This window comes from Heliangelus exortis, chromosome 19 (assembly GCF_036169615.1).
Source record: "Heliangelus exortis chromosome 19, bHelExo1.hap1, whole genome shotgun sequence".
NCBI classification, from domain to species: Eukaryota; Metazoa; Chordata; class Aves; order Apodiformes; family Trochilidae; genus Heliangelus; species Heliangelus exortis.
In genome coordinates, this window is record NC_092440.1 from 11,393,976 (window position 1) to 11,415,134 (window position 21,159).

A 21,159-nucleotide genomic window follows, 5' to 3' on the forward strand; every position below is an offset into this window, starting at 1 on the left:
TGCTGGAAAAAAAAAAATGCATATCCCCACGTTTGATTTTGCCATTCATAAAACTGGAACAAAAGCTTTCAGAGTTAAGGCATGGAAAACCACTAAAAGTTGTACTATTCAGAAATAATTTCTATGCCACTGCCAGTCCCTGGGGTGATCTGTTTAACACTCTCCTTCACCACTTGAGACTCAACATTCACCCTGAGTTGTACACAAATTGCTTCAAAGACAGCAAAGTTTTGAAAAATCTAATTTGCTTATAAATCCTCCTGAATGCTCTTTACCTACTTGCCATTTTTGCAAGGACTGGGGGACAGAAATGTTGTTTGGCAAGTTAACTCCTTTTTGTTCACATTTCTAGGCATTTCTGCAGCAAAACACATAAAGGACCCAGCTGGCAGCATCACTAACAAATCCACTGCTTTTTATGCCATCTTGATTCAGGGTTTCCAAGCAGTTTAAAGTCGGCATGGCTGGAAAGAGATACAAGAGCTCTCCTCTCACTGCCTGAATCTCAAGCCTCCAGCCACCATCTGTAACTAATGGCCGAATTACAGCCTCCCTCCTCACTACAGGCACCTTTGCAAAGGCAGGAAACACACACCACTTAACCCACTAACCTCTTTTTCCTTGTTCCGGTCTCCGTTTCATGGCTTTTTTTTTTTTTTTTTTTTTTTTGGCTTGCCTCTTTTTTTTTTTTTTTTTTTTTTTTTTTTGGAGGCGTGTTAGGGAAACAGAACCAGGAGGGGATTTGTTAAGGAAAAAAAAAAATTAAATAAAACCCCCTGAAAATCGGTTTCATTTCACTTGTGTCTCTCATCACATTCAGGTAGAGAGGAGCTCAGCAGTATGCAGACGGCGTGCAAAAGTCCCTCTAGATGATAGGCTGGAAAGGACCTTACCATGTGTCTGCAGAAGGCTGGCAAATCAGAGAGACTATAGGTACATAAGAGCCTGCTGCCTAGCAACCACATCCCGAGCTGGAGTTGACAGAATGATACGCAATGCTGTCATGAAGACAGTCAATTTGTGGGCTTCAAAAAAGGTCCTGTGCCTTCATCTCACAATTAAAAAAACCCTCTCCTTGTGAAATCACACGGTTTCGCCTCCTGCACGTTCTGGATTTTTAAAAATTATTACTTATTTATCTGAATCTTTCAGAAGGAGGAAGAGAGCCTTTTTCTGCCCCTGGGGTATTTCAGATGCTTCAAAAATCACAGCTAGCCAAGAAGCTGTCTAGACTCTCAATATGCTCCACTTCAAAATATGAGTCCTTCCCTCCCAAATACATTATTTTTTTTCCCTAATTTCTCCTTTTATGTTTTACTCTACCAAGACATTGTTGATTGCAAGTCAGATGAAATTTAAAAACAATACAAGAAGCCCAGAAAGGAAGTTGCCTTCCTTCCAGCCAAACTGCAAAAAGTCACAGATTGAATAATTGCTCATAAAAACAAAACAAAAACCAACAGGGAAATTCTCAGCTTGTGAGCACTGTTGAGTATCAGAGGTTCATGTTGTTTTAAAGAAAAAAAAAAAACCAAACTCAAACCTTGATGGAATCAATTATCTGCAGTTTCCAAAAGGTCAGATGTAAAATACATCATGCTAACAAAAATGTTCCAAGCCAGTGCTACCTACTCATACCAAAATATTCTGAATGAACATAAATGGCCTAAGCATCAGCCAGTTTTATTTATTCCTCAGTAGTCAATAACCTAAACTTGAAACTGTTGATCTGTTTGTGTTCAGAGAGGAAATAACAGGATTGAATTCTCTGTCAAATCAAAGTGCTTAAAATTCAGGTTTGTGAGAAAACACCAGGGCAGATAAAACCATAAACACGCAACTCTTTTTCCTTGTTCTTCCCCATTTGCCCTCTGTTTTCTTGAAACTCCTCAAAACACAACAATTTCCACTCCAGTAAAGGTGGTGTTAGTCAAAGAGCCACACATGGTGATTAATAAAAACCTATAGAGCATTCGGAAAAAAAAAAAAAAAAAACTAAACCAAAACACACCACGGTTTTTCTTTCCATCCACAAATGAGCCATTCCATATTTAATTTCTGCTGTTAATCTTACAGGGCCACTTTTGTCCAACCCGAAGAGCTACTGAAAGGCTCAGGAGCCTGAAAAAAAAAAAAAAAAAAGCAATCTTCCGCCATATAACAATCTCCCTTGTTGCCAGAGTCTGGCACAATGCCTTTGCATTGACCTCTACAGCTTCCTTTTCCAATGTACACCGCAGTCACATGGTCCCAGCACAGCTCCATGCCACAGCTAATCTTATACACCACTCAGCTCCAACCTCATCAAGAGGCTCCTCATCACCAACAGCTGCTAAATTGGGGAACGACTCAACTTTTCAGGTTTTTCAATTAAAAAATTATTTTTTTTTTTTTTTTTAAAAAAACAAACCAAAAAAAAAACCTGTAACGCAGCATCCATGTTGAAAGAAACCTGGGGACTACATCCCACTGCGTGCTCTGGTCGCAGCTCTCTGCCTTCAGCACTCTGGGCCAGAGCAGGTAAAGTGGGTTACAGGAACACAACCCCATGCCCTGCTTCAGGAGACAATTTGACCAGTTACACCCTGAAAATATAGGCAATGCAAAGGATGCCCCAACTTTCATTTATTTTTCCACAACTGCTGCCACATCCAGTCCCTGCACGCTCCACTTTATCTCCCTGCACAGCCTCAGTGAGGGTTTTAAAACATGCAGCTGCTTGTAATCTGTTGTGGGGGAGCTTCCCTTCCCCACTGAAGAGTTTGTTTTAAGCTCTCCACAAGCCTGAAATTGTTCAGCTTAATGTATTGTTATTTTGGAGAAAGGATTTGTGGTGTGGGGGAAAGGGGAACTTTCCCCCAAAATACCTGGGGAAATTTGTTGGAGAAATGATGCGAAGAAATATGGAGTAACCTGCAAACTCACAGGGAAGAACAAACACGGAGATCCCCCCCTTAAAAAAAAAAAAAAAAAAAAAAAAAAAAAGAGGGAGACGATCCGAATGAAGCTAAACCACTAAGCAAACACAGAGAGGGCTGGGAACACAGAAACAACACAGAGCCGCGGCTCCACCAGGCAGCGCGGATCCCACACTCCCAGGCAAAACCCACAATGCACTCGCCACGCAGAGCTACAAACCCGCAAGCAAAGGAGAGAAAACAAAGACAGCGACAGACACGCCGGGATGCGAAGGCAGGCGGGCAGGGGAAGGCAGAGGCACAACGCACATGCACATGGACTCGGGGAGACGCGAGCAGAGGCAGCATTACCCTGAGCTTAGCTCCTGTTCCCTCGCAATAGGTACAGCGCACCATACGGCTCTATTCCCTCTGGCATTGCAAGGGCTCCCCTGCCACTGAGCTCAGCCCATAAACCACTCCCAAACCCCAGCAGAGGCTTCTGTTTTTTGTTCGGGCCAATGAGAAAAGTATAGCTCACTCTTCCTTCCTCCCAAGAGCAGCGCCGGCTGGTTGGAATCCCTAAGCCTGAAACCGAATACCACAAACCCATGAGCCAACTGCAAGTGCCAAACCGGGGAAAAGGAGCAGGCCCCGCTGGCTCTCTCTCCCCTTTGCCCGGACGGGAGAGCTGCTCCCGGGCATCCCACGGGGGAGGCTGCAGCGGTCCCCTTCTCCCAGGCCTCGCCTCACAGCATCTGGAAGCGGGAGCTGGAAGGACGCAGCGGGAAACAATAGCTACCTTGGGGCGAGTCCTCATTGCTAACGGCCTGACCCGCACTGAGCAACGCTCCCACACTGGGGCCCTGTAACTGAAAGCCACGAATTACGGCCGCAAGACAAAAGAAGCCATTGTCACCCGGGAGACACGGGGCCAGCCCGCCCGGCCTGTCTGCCGCCCCACCCCCGCCGGACCCCGCTGCGGGGAGGAACCGACCTCTCCGCGGCTGCCAAGGCCCCGGGGCTTCTCCTGAGGGAGGGCCCCGGCTCCCCTGCTCAGGGCACAGCCCGGGCTTCCCCTCAGGGAGGGCCCCCCCTGCAGCACCCACCTCCCACCTCCGAAGTCGGCTCTGCCCACCGAGGGGCCCTCCGCAGCCCATCCCGGGGGGGGATGCACGACCGCGGAGCCGCCGCTGCCACCATCCCGCAGGCACAAACGCACCGGGCCCCGTTCTTCCCCCTCCGGAGCGGGGCAGCCCGGCTGTGGTAACCAGTGCTTCCAGTCAAAAAGATAGTTGAGCACTTAGCGGCTGAAGGGAAAGCAAACCATCACCTATCAAACCAGAATAGTAACTAATCATTAAACACGGTGCGTACGGGCACTTCAAAAGCACCTGAATAGACCGGTTCCTGCCCTGAGGGGTTACGATCCGAGTCAGTCAGACAACACCCGAGATAAGAGGAAGCCTATTTTCTGCGATGCACCTCAGTCTGTACCACAGATTCTGTGAAGCGACCGCAAATTACCCTCACAGATCAGGTTGGGACCAAGTGGCAACACTTCCCTCATCCCATCCTTGCACCGGTCCCATCCGAGGTGAAAAACCAAGCTCCAGTGAGGGTGAGGTGGGGTAAGTTCACACCTGAGCACACGGGTACCACAGGCAGGGACTTCACAAAGCGGTATTTACCTTCCAAGCCGTCAGATTTTGGCATGAACAGCCCAGGCAGAGGATCAGCAGAACTGCACCCAGCTGCCATCTCAGGCTGCCTGCAAACCTCCTTGCTGCGGCGTACGTTCAGCTAGTGTTGGGAAGGTCACCTTTGAACTTTAAGGATGAAGAGGCCTCTTGGTTTGTTCTTTTTTTGTTTGGTTTGGTTTTTTGGGTTTTTTTTTTTAATTGGAAGCTTAAATTTCCGAGAAGGCGCCCGCCGCCACAAGGAAATGATCCAGGCTGCCAATTCACAGCGAGCCAGGCCTGCCTGCCCCTGGAACAGCATTTTGGAATTGGTGAGAACAGGGCTCGTGTCTCCATCCTTGTGACATGGCTGTGCAGCTCCAGCATCACCACAGGCTGCTTCAAACACCGGTGCTTATTTCAGTCACACATGTGATGCTGCAAGTCCTCCAAGCTCTGCACAAAGGACTATTTGAGACTAAACACACTGACTTGGAGACATTAAATTTTATTTACCTTGCTAGCTTGGAAAGTTTTAATGAGCGCTTGCACTTACTGGTCTAATTTTCTTGTACTTCATTCTAGCTATAGAGCAGTTTTGTATCAAAAGCAGTTCACATGTGACATGCAAAGTGCATACGAGTATCTCACATGCATAAAACAGTACCAGGTTGGGCTGTGGGACCTGGGAGCTCCCTCCATTCAAAGGGCAATCTCCCTCTCCAGAGGAACACCCTCAGCTTCTAATTAGACCACAGCTCAGCAGAGCATTTTAGCATCCGTTTAAATCCATCCCTACTCAGTAAAGGAATTAATTGAAGGGAATGGATGGCTGATTGACAGGCTGGGAGAGGGAAAAGAGGGCTGACTGAGAACATGGCAACAGAGCAGCATGCTTTGGTGAACAGGTAGGTGTTTCACACAAGATACTCCATCCTTAATTGAAGGACAGCAGCAAGATAAGGATCTATTATAGCAGTGCTTAGGTATTTTAAGTAGTAGGAAGAATTTTGACAGCAAAAAGGGTTTTGCAGTGGCTGAGGCTTCGTTTTCATTTTTTCAAACTTTATCAAGTTACTAGAAGTGCCTGTTAATATTTCTATAGCCATCATGTCCTGGCACACTTGCTGTTTCACACTGCCACTGCTTTACAAACAATCTCAAAAGGCTACAAACACAAAACCTAACTGAGAGCATAATCATTTCAGCAGGGCAATCTCTTGATAAACGAGAAACCAAATGATTACATTTTTTTTTGGTTGGTTCAGGCTCAGCTATATCCAACTTTCCTTAGTCCTGGTTGAATTGATACAGAGAACTAAATAAGAGATTGACTGAAAACAGTTATGATGCACTATGATGAAAGGAAGCAGGTTTAAGCCCAGTTCATTTCCCCTTTGTCAGTTTCCTCCCCTTAGGATCTGTAGTACCACAGACACCTGAGGTGATACAACAAGCCTCATCCCCCCAAACCTAGTTACAAAATCCTGGCCTTTTCCTCCTGCCCTGGTTCCCAGTTACACAGCACATTGCCCTCTCTCAACCAAGCTCCCATGTTTGCAAGGCCCTTTGCAGGAACGTGCACCCAGGAATGTGCGAGAGGGGAGGCAGGAACAGGCTTACTTTGTAGCAATTCATGTCAGTTGTTAATGGAAATAAGTTTGTTTTTTTGGGAAAAGACACATAAAAGAGAACAAAGAGAACAAGCAGAATAAAAACAGGGCGTACATAACACTGGAACAGCAAGATACAGAGAAAAGCACATCCCAAGCAGTCAACAGCCTGTCCTTGAGATGTGAGTCTGCAGGACAGATGAAAGGGGTGGAAGGAGTACTCCCCACAACTTATCTTGGTTATAGCCTTCAGCACTGGGTAGAAAACACTGACTAGTTGGACTCACCCAATTAATAGTTTATCAGTATATTTAATGTCCTATTGGCATACTACAATACCCATAAGCTAGAGAGATCCCTACAAACAAAAAGCCTTCTCTGTATAGAAGTAGCCCTTGTGTTTCAGGAAGTTTAGCTTGCTTTGTGGAATACCCACCTTGCTCCCTTGAAATTAAAGCAAGCACCTCAACTCTGTGTGGACAGACTTACTGCACACAGTGGGGTGACAGACCCCACTTCTGGGGGCAACACAGCAAGCTGCTAACTCTGCCCACCCAGTGCCTCGAGACCCTGCACCTCGTGTGAGCTGCAGAGGGGTTTGTCAATGATCCCACTGCTACGTTGGGGTAGATTTTTTCCACATTTCTTCACTGCCCTTTGGTTGGCACAAGCATTTATGCAGCCATGTGGTGGTATGGATGGCCTGAAATGTAACCAATTTTCCTTCTGAGTCAATTTTTGGCCAGACCAGTGCCCAGTACAGTTTATTCTGCAGCTGCACAACAGCATGTTCTAGCAGTGAGGACGGGACTATGTGGGCACAGGACTCTTTTTTCAGAGGGAATGCCAGCTTCCATCAGTTTGAAGTTTGTCACACTACAGCCTCAGCTAACCATCCCCTTCATTTCTCATGCTGTCTTACTGCTTAAGAGGGAGCACTTGGAAAGTTTTACATGATTTGTTGGTTTTGTTTTTTTTTTTACATAAACTGTTTCCCCACTTAATTCAGTCCTCTAGGGCTCCTATGAGGTAAGTAGAAATTTACTTATAGACAGAAAAATAACCTCATTACCCCATTTTTTTCTGGTTTTTTTTTTTTTTTTTTCCAAAGTTAATGGTGCAAGTCCAAGTGAAAGCCAGGGCAGTCTCCAGCGCGCGCTGTGCTCCTGGTAAGCGAAGCGGCGCAGCAGATGGAGCGTTCCCTAACTTCACTCCCAGCACGGAACTTGACGTGCAGGAGCCAAGGCAGACATTTGTGTCTGGTAATGCCATCTGTGTCTGCAAAACCACAACACTTTTGCTGGAGTGCTTTTTGTTTGTAGGGAACACGTTAATGGTGGGTACTGCATGCTGCAAAGTCTGTATCAGGAGAACGTCGGGAAGGAGAAGGAAACGGAACAACCCCATTTCTGAGCAACAGGAATAAAGCATATTGATAATTCACATAAAGGAATGGGCAGCACCAAGGAAGTGGCAGCACTGACATTTAGCTCCACAGGTGAACACCATCTCTTTAATAAGGGCTTACGCCCTCTGGGTACTCACAGCAATAGCTGGGAGTAGTAACTGTACAGGGAAGGGTCAATCTGAAATTCCAGAGATGGAGACAGCTGATCTCTTGGGAAGTTCATATTTAAACTGGACAAGTTCATGGAAGAGAAATCTCTTGAGAGTCACTAAACACACAGAAACCACTTCTACCTCTGGATAGCCCCTGCCTGAACTGCAGCCAGTTCAGAAGGTAATTTTAAGGGGCAGCATCATTTTATGCTCACACTGTTCTCACACTCCTCCTCCCAGGGCATCTCTGACAGCAGCCAAGAGCAGACAGCTTACTGAGTGAGCACCACAGGTATTTGTTCTGGTCCAGTACAACTTCTCTTGTGCTCCTAGACTATTGATGTTTGTTACTGTCTTTATCTTTGTTGCCTCTTCAGACAGATGAGGGTTTTGTGCCAACAGTGCTGCAAATCAGCTTTCTCTAGTCTTTGTGCTTGCTGATGCTCACTAGCAACATCCTCACCCCATCACTCCAGCCACATCACTCCTGCCTATAACTCTCATGCATGGGAACTCCTTCTCCCCACATCAATCTCTGTTGTCACATTCCAAGCACTTGCAGTCTCCCACTGTTTAGCTTCCCTCTACCTATCACACCTGCCAGCTTATCAAGCTGTCAACCTCCACCTTCACTTTGCCAGTGACAGCAACCTCAGTGGCTCTGTGTCTGCTGCTTCATCAGGCATCTCCTTCCTTTCTACCAGGCCATCCCCCACACATGGAAAAAGCTCCATGTCAAAATCTGTTGAATTGCTACTTCTCTAAAATCCCTCTTTGAAACCTACCATCTGGCATTTCATGATGCAACTAGTGAACTGCAAGAATATACTGGATTTTTCTGCTAAATTCTGTTAGTCATGTTGCTACCTTATCCTTTAAACCCTTTCTGCCTTGTTTACTTGCTGCATTTTTTTTCAGCATCTGGAGTGTACCTGCTCTAAGAAAGGAATCACTTTCTTTACTTCTTACCTTGTACAAGCCACGAATCCTGAAGCTCTAAATCATGACTCAGTTTCTTAGCTTTAGCACACTATAATTGATCTTATTAAGCAAACTACCTGGGAAACAAGTTGCCTGGGTTCTATTTTCTTCCTTACCACTGGCTTATTGTGTGACCTTAGACAAATCACTTAGGATATTTCCAAATGCATTTGTGAAATTTGGCACTCTAATCCATATCTAGTTAACCCTGAAAAGGAGCTTACTTTTTTTCAGGATAGAATATCTTTAACTTCCACTAAAATCAATGGTGCTGAGCCTATTACAGGACAAAGCTTTGCCATGATGCCTGCCATGGGGAGTTCTTCTCTTGTGGAGACCTTTACCTTCCAAAATATTTGTTTTTAGAGAAGAGGAGTAAATGCTGCATATCACTTTCTGACTGTCCACTCCCTTTTATATGTTAGTACCAATGTATTTTAGACATTACAGTTTGGACACAGTGTCAGTCATGCTAACCCCCCTTCCTGCTCACTGAAAATTAATAAATCATTACTTCCTCTCCTACCTGCACTGGAGTTCAAAAGGAATTAGTCAAGGAGGTCAATAATAGAACTTTTTAAAAAAAATTATACAAACTTACTTTTTCACTTTGGGGTATTTCATCTCTGAAATAGCATTGGTAGCATCAGTCTGGCTCTCCTTCAGATGTTGTGGCCACATATTGTCCACCCAGTCAACCAAGTCCACCTGAAAGCCCCAAAGCCAACTGTTAGTTCCTGACCACATAGCAGGATAAAATCCTGTTGGTTAAAATTCTGTGATAAGAGCAGGTCCTTACAGACAGCAAGAACTTTGCTGTTCAGCAGAAGTCCTGTGGATCCAACTCATTGAGGTGCAGCACTTCCCCACCCCAGCTCAGCCCTTTGCAACCCAGAGCCAGGAGAGCTTTGCAGCCAATTTAACTGGGTGCAAATTCTGACCCATGGGCACCTGTGAGCAGCTCCTCCTGCAGCATCACCTGCTGCCTGTGCTCAAATGTATTTTTGTAGCCAATAGCCTAGAAACTGCATTTATCAACATTAAAATCAAACACAAAGGAGATTACACTATTTCAATACCTTACATTTCAAGGAATATTGTTCTGGCTAAATTCTTATTTGAGTAATGGCATTACCACTTACTGTGCTTTTCCTTCATTTTTCTGCTTGGGTACAAATTCACCAAAGTTCTTGTCCAAAAGCCAAACATTTTGGAAGTGTGGGCAGGAGAAAACAGCATAAGCTGAGCAATTGGAAACCTACTTCCAGCAAGGTGAGGAAGAGCTGGAAACTGAATGTTTCAATGTTCAGGGACATTGAAACACAGCTCCTGTGCTGGGTGCCAGAGAAGGGATTGCATTCTGCCCATCACGGCCACAGCAAGGACAAGCCTGTCACTCCTTCTTTGGTCTGTTTGATGATGGGGCCTGTGCTAGAGATCCAGAACATTCCCTTCTGCTTATGCAAGTGCATCCCATGTGCCAGGTTTCAAAAACACAGGAAAACAGCCGGCAATTTGGGCAGCCCCCCAAGGCAGGCTGTAGTGCTGCGCTTGGCCACTGTGGGGCTGTACATCCCGACCCAGCTCAGAAAACTGTCATGTGTGAAGGAACCTCCATTTATGGGTCAGTAAGGGCTGCAAGACCTATCCCAGGCAGTGGAGATTCAGCTGTCCTCTGACTGGGTGTAGCAGGGTCAGAGAAGTCCAATTCAGTCACCCTTAGCACCACACTTAGCCTCCTGGCTGCTAAATCTTTTTAAAGGCCCACCCAAGAATATTGTTTGTATGAGTCAACTCAACTTCCTCCCCAGAGGAGTGGAATAATATGAAAACCAGCACATGGAATTCTTGCAGATTGGGGCTGGCCCCTATCTGATTCTTTATCTGCACCAGGTACTGTTGATAACACATAGGAACATAATGGGAATGTAATTCTCACTTTCAGTGAGATCTAAATATCCCTGGTTTGACAAAGGCCTGTGCACTCATGCCATATCACACAGATATGAAGTACTCATTTGCATCAGGGACCTAAGCACATTTTCCAGTCCTGAGCACCCAGGAAATCTGTACAGATGTTTCAATAGTTCATCAAACACAAAGTGCTTGGGAAAACTGGGATCAACTTAACACCAGAAACACCCCAGAGCACTTCCTTCCCTCATCAATCAGGACCAATGCCCAATGTTCCTGCCAAGTGTCCTGAGAAGACACTGAGAAATCTCCAATTCCATCTCCCCCAACCCTGTGTATTACTGAGTTGATGTGGCTCCATTTTAGTGATAAATGAAATCATTATTAATAAGGTCAAGTTTCACTGTCAGAAACTCCACTGGGAAATAAAATCACACAAGCTCTCTACCTTTAGAAAATGTGTACAAATCTTCCCCTTCCTCTGACACTGTCAAATTATACTGATATAATTATCTAAAATTTTCTAGATTTAATATATATGTTTTAAACTGTTTTTTTCACTTCGGAGCCCCCTGACCATTTTCTAGCTAATAGGAGGGTTCATACATAGGAAATTAAAGCTTCCTGATAATAGTTTTAAATTTCCTTCTCCTTAGAGGAGGAAAACTAATAGACAGATATTTAATTTTTTGATGGAATTTCCCCTACATGCCTCTGTGTGTCTGTACAAAATGCATGATTAAGGTATTTAGTTTCTGTACCTGAAGTTCCACCACCAAGGAGAGCAGCTTTCCACTTTGGTGAAAATGAGATCCTAACACTAAGTGGAGAGGACCTGGAGGTACTTGACATCACTTTGTTTAAACCCAATGTTTGATTTCTTACAAAAGCAAGCAGTGAGTGGGAAGAAGCTGAAAATAAACACCATCCCCACAGGCTCCCTTACCACGTTGGGGCGTTTGACAATGTTCTCCAGCTTTGTGTGGCTGAACTCCAGGCTGATGACATTGTAGAGTTTCTCCCTCTGGGCCTCTGGTGTTTCATAGTACCTCACAAACTGGGACATGCTCATTTCAACTCCTCTCTGTGTGTTCACATCCATCACATCCACGATTCGCCGGCTTCCTGCAAACACAGAGACAACCTCAGAACGTTTCCCTTTGCTTTATAGATAGATAAAATCATATATTTTATACTACAAAGGTATACGTTTTCAGCTAGTGCAGGGAAACTGTTATTAGAGGATGAGAGACCAGCATCAGCCCCTCCATGGGTCCTAAGCTGCTCAAACAGTGAGCAGGGAACAATTTGTAAGTGGACTTTGTGCCCAGCATGACACTGAACAAGTCACTTGGTGTCTCTCTGCTTCAGAGAGATGGAGAGTTTCCTTCTTTCCATGGACTATTGTGAGCAGGAGTACAGTAAAAACCATGAAGAAGCAATGTAACGTGGTAGCAGGGGGCATGCAAGACAAACAGCTCCAAATTACACTCTTCAATCTTCCAAACACACATATGCCTCTCAAGATGCTTTTACTCATGTGCTCAAATCATCCATAAAAAGCAAACTGCTTTGCATCACTATAAACTGCTGAACACCTTAACCTGGTTGCTGAGTATTCCCAACTCCAGGCAGGGTGATGGAAGCACTAAATGCCACAGAAGAGTGAGCCCCCACTTTGGATCTCTCAACAAAAACTACAGGACAAGCTTTCAGCTCCTTGAGTGGCAGACATACAAGTCTCATTAGCACCAGAATGTTGAACAGCAGTTTCAGTCGAGTCTTCAGCTTTACACAGATTAATCCACAATCTTCTCTTTGGCCAACTGGAAGGTTTCACCTCTCCCAGCAATTTCATCATCCTAATTAGCAGTTCATTTGTGTGCGAGTGAACAGGAGCCCATGAGAGACATGCTTCATTTCCAGGAGAGAAGGATTCCAGCAAACAAACTCACAATGCTTCCAAAAAAATCACTCCAAACCCATCCTCACTGCCAAAGAAATAACTCAAAATAAATTGCATTAAAACAAAATGGAGGGCTGAGCTATGCCATCAGAGGGAATTATTAATAATTACAGCACCTGGTCTATTGTGTGCTTGGGAGCAGTATTTCAGCAAGAATGATAGTTTGGATTGCATCACTCTGTTACAAACATCCTTAGCCACTGATAGCAATGACAGTGACAGATGTCATAATGATTCTGGAAAGGAACTTGAGACCATAAAGCTTTGTCATCAAAAAGAAAAATTTATACAGTATAAATCTGGATTGGTCCCACTGGCCTGTCAGTCAAACTCTTCACTACAAGGCCAGGGAACAGGATTTCATCCTTAGGCTGAGCAGGGACAGTAGATCTGGTTGCCACCTTGAGGCAGGATAGGGAGAATGTTTAATTAGGCATGAAAAAGCTCAAGAATCCTTGAATTTCCTATTTGCATGTTTGCAACAATATACATAAGATCTAGTTTGGGGTTAAGGTGTTCTCTTTTTTGGCTTTGGTTTGGGTTTTTGGTTGTATTTTGTGGTTTGTTCTTTTAACAGTTCACTTTAGGGGGAACAGTATTTTTTGTACTCAACAGGTTAGCAGCTGGGGGGAACTGCTGTTAAACAGCCCCTGAATAAAAAGCTGGACTGAGTTTTGGCTTCCAGTGCCTGGGAATTAAAGCAGTGGCTCCATCCCAGGGGAGGTAAGTACACAGATACCAAAAAATTGTATTTGAAGGACTGCAACAGCAAGGGGCTGGGATCTGCCATATTATAGTTGAGGTTTGATCTCAGATTTTCTGGGAGCAACCTCGTGCAGCCTCCCAATTATCCTTTCTGACAGAAAAGTGAGCAGCTACCTGATGAATTAAAAAGACAAGGCCCAGTTCAATAGCAGGTTTGTTAAACAGACACGATTATCCATTATGGGCAGAAGAGCTAAGATTTGAATTGATAGGCTCTTGACTTCCAAATTAAAGAGTAATTTGAGGGGATGTTTTTCTCTTAAACCACAGGACTATGAAACAAGCCCACACATAATGATTTCTGGAGTACCGCTCACAAAATTTGAGGCATATAATTATAGGTTAACAGCCTCGTGCTCGCTGCCCACTTCCTAGCAGAGCTGGCTTACTGCCAACTTTATCTCTTCTTTCCTGAGAAGATTCAGGTCCTTCTGCTATTTCCTGCCCCTAGGAGAAGGTAAAAATATATCATCTAGAAGAGGAGACAGGTAAAGAACAAGGGGAAGAAGAACACAGAGGCTCCAAAAGGCAGCAGCAGGCTGAGAGATCTCGGGTCAGGCTGGATTTTGATGTGCATTCCACCTGATGTGCCTTTTCTGTCAAACCTTCCTCAGATATCCTCATGCCACCCTCCCACCCTGTCCTCTGAGAAGGGACCCGACTCCATCAAGCCTGATGCAGCCCATGGTGTCCCAGCAGGATCTCAGCAACCCTGGCAGCCCCTGGTACAGACCAGATTCCTCACATCAGCTCATCAGTCACATGGATTAACATCTACCTGGGTGCCTGGCAAAAAGCCTCCTTTGCTGCTGACATGGGAAGCTTCAGGGCACCATGCAGCCCTCATCCTTGGCTTCCCAGGATTTTTTTATTTTATTTTTTTTTTCCCCCCCAATATAACTCTTGACTGGAGAACACCTGGACAGTGAGGGATTAAGAGGTGTTGTTTCCTCTCCTGCAGCAGATGTGACTCAAAGGCAGAGTGGTGATGCTAAGCTCCACTGGAGAGGATTTCACAGCCTCAAGAAGAAACATCTTGCTTCTCTGTTGCTGCTTACTCATCAAGCACAAGTGAATCCCCAAAGGATCACAAAGACAGTAACTAAGAAACAAGCTGGCGCCATCTTTGAGAAGAGGAAAAGACAAAAGCAAGAAGGAGAGGGGAGAATCAGCTGCAGAGATGGAAACGGGGAAATAAAATCACTCAGGAAGAGCTCCTATGCTTCATCTGAAACCTTAAAAAAAAGTTACTCCATGAGTAAAATCCACAGCAAAATTAAGGGAGGGAATAGCATATATAATGTGCATTCCCTTTATTTAGAGGCCTACTGACCAGGATGCTATAATGGCTTTAACAGAGTAAATCTAACAACATTCCTTTATTCTGCAATATATTATTTTTTATATAAAGAAAGGACCACCTGGAGGTAAAATTATTTGTGTAGAGTCCCTCCCTTCCACTGCCCACCCAGCCTGATCTGGTTTGGTACAAAGATTTGCTCCTCTCTGCTCAAGGCTTCTTGGCAAAAATACTTTGAGAGCAACAAGGAGGCAAACCTGGTTCTCCAGTCAGGAAGAGAACTGCACTTTATAAATGCACATTACATAATCAGCCTCCTTTCACAAATCACAGCTTCACCCCAGAGACTTCAGGAATGATGGGGCTCCAGCTCTGAAGTCACTCAGCAAAGCTCTCATCCATCTCCCCCTGCAGAATTTGCATCCAGACTTTGCTTCATATAGAGAATATGGTAACAATCTGTCAGAGAGGGAACAACAAATGGGAAGTTCTGGGACTATAATCATCTCCTCTGGGGTCCAACAGTTGCTATTTCCCATGTCTAAAAAGGTGAAGCATTTCTTTCCCCTGCCTTGACCTGGAACAGCTTCACACTGGTATTATCCTGGCTACCAGCAGCCCCTCCTTGCCCCTGCCATGGATTTACCACTGATATCAGGAGCAGTGGAAGCAAGAGGTGGTCCATAAGCAAAGCAAATATGAACCATGCAGCAGAATACAAGAAAGGTGCAGGAGGTGTGAACCAGAGGTGAAAAGGACAGCAGTGTTTTGTAGGCTGCTGTCTGTTCCCCAGGGCATCACTGGCAGGAAAAGGTGCAACTTTTCCAGCAAAGAGGAAAGAGGAAATGTCCCTGCTGTAAGAATGATTATCAAGCCTGTCCATTAAGAGGATAAAGCTGCCCTGGGGAATTATTTTAACCCTTTGTGGCTGAATTAAGCTCTGTGCCCAAGGTACAAGACAGTGTCTACATCCAGAAGCCAATCTCAAATCTGCAGGGCCAGGCCTGCTGATCCTTTCTAATCTTTATGTTTCTTACTGAGAAAAAAAATCCTAGGTTTGTAAAGCAGGGGTTTTGGCAGAGCCTGAGGAAGTCTGCTAGCTTCACCAGTGGGTTAATTGTACCTAAAGACTGAGGCTTTGACTTGCATCCCAGATAATCCCTCTGGAGCTCCTGGAGCTGGGAAGCACTTATTCTTCTGCTACCCACAGGAGACCTTTATGATATTCCACAGTAACCAGGAGGGACATGAATCAGAGCCCAAAGTCCTCACTCAAGAGGAGCTATTCACCACATTCCTGGCATTTCAGACCCAGGGTAAGAACAACTTGAGATGCACGTACCAATACCAATACCATCACTCCCAGATCCACCAGAGGGCACAGAAGAACAAAAGGAAAGGGGAGTTGGGCTGGGACATAGGCTCACATCTCTCCCTCACGTCTCCAAGGTAGCTTTCTCACCCAGCATTTCCCCCAGCATAGCCTGGTCCACCATGAAATGTGTCCCCAAGGCACCCAGTTCCCCTCTGCAATGCTCTTTGCCCTCCCCCTTTACACCTCCTGGCCCAGGAATGGGTTAAATTATTTACTTATTATGGAGATGCAAAGCTATGGAAACCTGACATGTACCTGAGCCCTCCTTCCCTCTTGGGTGTCTGCAGCTTTATCATTTAGTATAAAAGTGCCAGATTACAATAACCCATATTATTAGTATTTTTTCACACAACAAAAGGTAAAGTCTTTAGGGCATGTCTGCTGGAAGAGCTTAAGCCAGCAAAAAGTTTTAAGCCTTAATGCTACAGGACTGGACTAAAGAAAGGGCAAATAATGTGCTTTAGTGACATTATATAGAATCAGTAGCCTTATAACCACCCAAAATATAAACCGTAATTTTCAGTGATTCTTTGAAACTTCAACCAGTGAAAACCACACAGAAGGAAAAATTCCATATACAAACAAATACTTTCCTTTTGAATTTTTATACAGTACCCAATTACATCATCCCAGAGTAGATGCAAATTCTAGGTATGGAGCTGTATGAATAGAGCTGTAATTAGATCAAACCTCTGGAACAAAATGATGTAACAGATACTTTTAAGTAAAGGCATAGCTACACTTGAAGGGCATTTTGGACTAAAGTGAATTATGACACACAGAGATAACAACTGCCATGAAATATTCAGGATTTTGGATGCTACTCCTCCAGAAAAAGGCAGTTCTTTTCTAGTCTGGATGAGCTAAAGCAAAGGATGCTCATTGCAGAAGAACAGTGTGACTATATGACAGGGGAGGTATTCTAAAATAGCTGTTCTGGTCAATATTCCCACGTGGGCAACAGTTTTAGACACACAGACAGAGGCTTTGAGATGACCACGATCACCTCACCACATCACTTCAGTTTCACTTGCATGTTTTAACATCATGGAAATACATTCTTTTGAGGGGTTGAATTTTTATTCCAATGTTCATTCAAAGTGGATTTACTGCTGGTTATATCCGGTCATGAACTGTTTTTAGCAAAACTGTCCCACTTTAACTAAGGTTTTATTTGATTTTTTTTTTAAGAGTTTGACTGTGTTAGGAAAAGGACAAATTTAAAAAGAGTTCCAGCAGGAAGCTCAGCTCTAAAAATAGAAATGGTTCTACTTCCAAAATGGCAAGTCAGCGGACATGCTAAACATAGGCAAGCAAGTGCTGTAATATTTCTCTTTTATTTCTAAGAGCCAAAGAAAAGGGAGCATCAAATACCTTCTGCTTATTTTATGGCACATGAGCCCCAACTGTGGATCAAGGCTCACTCACCAGGCACCTTCTGATGCACAGCTCCCCAGTGGAAACTCAGGACGGAGGCAGATACCATATCCATCATGCTTTAGCCCAGCAAAGGTTAGTGCTGACAGCTAAACCAGCATTAAAAATAAGAACTAAAAAAACACACATATATTCCTCCCTCTCTCTGCGAGGGAGGAAGGCAGTGTGGAGTTTTCTGCCAGTTCAACTTTCTGAACCTCCTCACTGCAAGGAAGAGCAAAGCTTGTGCCAGCACACAAGAAGAGGTAGGAGAGCAATGCCAGAAGTGGGGAGAGAAGGAGAAGAATGAGCAGGACACCCATTTTGACTTGCTTAATTGATCCAGCAAAGAAGCAGGATGGAATGGGTAGCACAGGGAATAGAGAGGCACTAAACCAGGGCACAGAACAGGCAGTGATAGCAAAAACTAGATGGCAAAAATATGGTCTGGCACCAGAGCACAGTACTGGAATTAGAGGGACAAGGTTCTGTTTCCAGTCTATCAGGAACACTGGGTAAGTTTTAACCTTACTCTGCCCTAGGTCCTGGTTTCACGACACGAACAGTTCACCAATACTCAAGAAACTGATGAGGCTTAAATAATTTTTTTAAGAGGTGTCAGCTCCCTGCCTGCTTCACAGCAGTTTCACAAACATGGGGGTAAGGGATGAGCTGCACCATACGGTGACACCGAACCACAGCCCCAACATCCCCTTCTGCTGTTCCAGGTTGGAGCTTTGCTTCTTTAAGAAGCTGTTTAAGAGACAGAAAACCAGGATATGTTAAATGAAGCAATGTCCTCTGAAAGCCTGCAAGATGCCACTTCAATAGACAGAGATTTCCACTTCATATGTGCAGTGCTCCACCTTAATATTGGTGGATGCTGGAGTCCCAAAGGGTTTCTTCAGAGCTGCTTGGAACCCCTTCAATTTTCAGTAAATTAGACAGAGCCCTCAGACTGAATGAAAATCACTAATGTAACCTTCACTTGAAAATAACCCATTCAGAAACTGGTCTAGTTTCTAATTTTAATTCTGCCCAGGAGAGAACACAGTGCAGCTCCACAATTTCGTTTTTCTGAGCCCTGAGCAAACAGGGAGCAGGGAGAGGAACAATTCAGAAATCACATTATCTGATCAACACACATGGCTGCTGGTGTCCCACAAAGAACTAATTGATCCCATAATTAACACACAAAAAACCCACCTGTCAAGTCCTACTGGTCCTGCTTACAGCACAGTATGCTGATTTCTCTATAATTATTGGTTCATGGTTGGTAGGAGCATCCTAATAGCACTTGCTCAAGTCTAGAAGGCTTTATCTGTACTTCCTCACAAGCTGCCATGAGATTAGGGAGTAAAATGAGTTCTGTACAGTACAGAATCCTCATCAAAGACAGAGGCTTACAAAGAAAACAGGAGAGGTCGCTCAAGGGAAAAGAAAGAAAAAAATAACAAAGACAAAAGGATGAGCCAGTAAGTTTTCAGTGCTGTACTTGAAAAAGAGGAACCTGCTAAACTCCAATTTAATTGGAATTCACTGCTCCAATAAAACAGGACATTTATTTATTATTTTTGTTGTTGTCCAGATGTTTCCTCTTTTTAGTTCTCATGTTTAAAAAGAAATGCAGCAGCTGGAAGTCTGGCCAGCTCACATCAAAAGTACTTTTAAATCCCCATTGGTTTGGCTCCATCCTAGCTTAGAGGCACTTGGAAGTTATAATTTTCAGTGGTAATATTTATTTGCTGATTTTAGTTGAGGTCTGACTTAGCAGATTTCCCAGTTACAGAGAACCTTCAGAGCATGAAGCACACTGGCAGTCCCAACAGCACAACTGTGAGGACATTTGGAACTTGATTTTAAAAAACAAACTGTTTTTTAAAAATAGTGGGTGATTTTAAGCAAGCTTTGGCCACAAAACAGTATGATAGAGGAACTGTTAGTTTTTCTGAAACTGGATCTCAAACACATGTTGCTGTGATACTGCAAAGAGCCTTATAACACCCGAGACAAATCATTGCCCTTGACCTACACTGCTTTCTGATTTTCCATTTTTCCTCTTGAAAAAGTTCACAGACAGATACACAACTCAGCTCTCTTAAAGCACAGGTTTTGGTTTGGGATCCTCAGATCACTGGGAATAGCACCAACATGCAATTATTTTACAGTCTCACATGAGGAACATCCAAGTTCAGCCTCATCCCTGCACAGAGCCATCCTTATCTCCTGTCTTCAGAGTGCTCTTGGATCCCTCTGCTCCTCTTGCCTACCAGAAAGATCTCCTGTTTCTTGTGGATCTGAGTCCCCTGATGAATTTAGGGTGTGAATGGCAAGACCCAGAGGTACCCTCAGTCAGAACCCTAAGGCTGAAGAATGTGTTCACAAGCTGGTTTTCATACAGCTACAGAGACATTTGCCTTCCAAACCACCAGAGCAGTAAGGGTGTCTTCATCAACTCTGTTTGGTTTGGTTTAATTTAAGTGGGAAACTTGAATGGAAATTAAATGAAAATGAAAAAAGCAGAGCCCAGAGAGCAAGCCCAGTGCAGATCAAACTGTGGGGCACAAAAAACCCCAAAGCAGCAAGAGAAGAAATCTTCCAACAAAATGGGAAAGTTTCATACAAGTACCTCCCCTCCCATGAGATCAGAGTTGCCTCCTCTCCCCTACAAGAGCCTGCTCCACTGCATTTTAAAAAATGCATTATTTGGACACTAGGAACAGAGCAAAGACCTCAGGGCTTCCTCCTTATCCCTCCACACAAGACTCCCAGAGGCACAGCAGCCACTGACCCCTGACTCAGCTCTTCTGCTCCTCCAAATGCAGCTCTCCCATTCACAGGGCAAATCCCCACACAGAGGGGGAACCATACATCTTAATCAAGACTCAGATGCAAGACTGAGGGCAGACTTCTGCACTTCCTTTGAGCAGCCTGCTTAATTTTGGGAAGCACTCCTTAGAACAAAGTTTCCCTAATGAGCCTCCCTCCTAACTCCTTGCAGTCTCCAATTTCACAACTTCCTTGAAACAAATGGAGCGTTTTGCTCTATAGAAAAAGCCACTCTGGGTCCCCATTCAGCAGAAATGACAGAAAGTTTTCCTAACTGCAGTGTGTGGCTGCTTTGTCCTTCTTTTGTATCTGCACGGCTAATTTTCTTTCAGAGGATGGAGGACTGTATATTGATTGAGACAAAATTTCCCCTGCTTGCCTGCAGACCACACTACAAGGCTCTTGACTTGCTTTGTAGTTTGATGTGAATTCAACCATGATACAATTTTCAGAGCAGATCAATTTGAGAAGGGGAGCAAACATGCAGGAAGAGTGAACCAAAAAAATCTAGGAAGTAGTTACTCAGAGACAGTTACCTGGTTTGTTTTAAGCTTTTTTTTTTTTTTTTTTTAGTAGCTATTAACAAAAAAGCTCAACACGTTTCCACAGCCAACTGGGGAACTACTGTGAAGTAGTTCCTGAAGAAATGTATGCTAATGGAAAAGGAATGTTGTACATGGTCTCTGCCCTCCCTCCTGCCTTCACCCACCTCATCTGCAGTCACCACCACCACAATTTTCTCTTCTGTGGAGACACCACTTCAGATTCTTGACTGGGTACTGAATGAAATGTATACATATGTGGATGTGTTTATCTATAAACGTGTGTACAGTTTTATATCTATAAATATATATTTTACATATA

At 44.3% G+C, this 21,159-nt stretch overlaps 1 protein-coding gene across 13 annotated transcripts in view; it reads right to left on the minus strand.

The window, feature by feature from the left end:
- KDM2B (lysine demethylase 2B) overlaps positions 1–21,159 on the minus strand; it is a 112,500-nt gene that overhangs the window by 68,118 nt on the left and 23,223 nt on the right. For 9 of the 13 annotated variants that reach the window (XM_071763184.1, XM_071763187.1, XM_071763183.1 and 6 more), the window contains 2 exons: positions 11,591–11,769; positions 9,332–9,438 (listed from right to left, as the gene is read on the minus strand). In XM_071763184.1, coding sequence (XP_071619285.1) covers positions 9,332–9,438; positions 11,591–11,769 — 286 coding nt within the window. Of the gene's footprint in view, positions 1–611; positions 1,294–3,269; positions 3,438–3,699; positions 3,719–9,331; positions 9,439–11,590; positions 11,770–21,159 lie in introns of those variants that run through there. The other 4 variants (XM_071763192.1, XM_071763190.1, XM_071763194.1 and 1 more) reach the window with 4 other exon arrangements.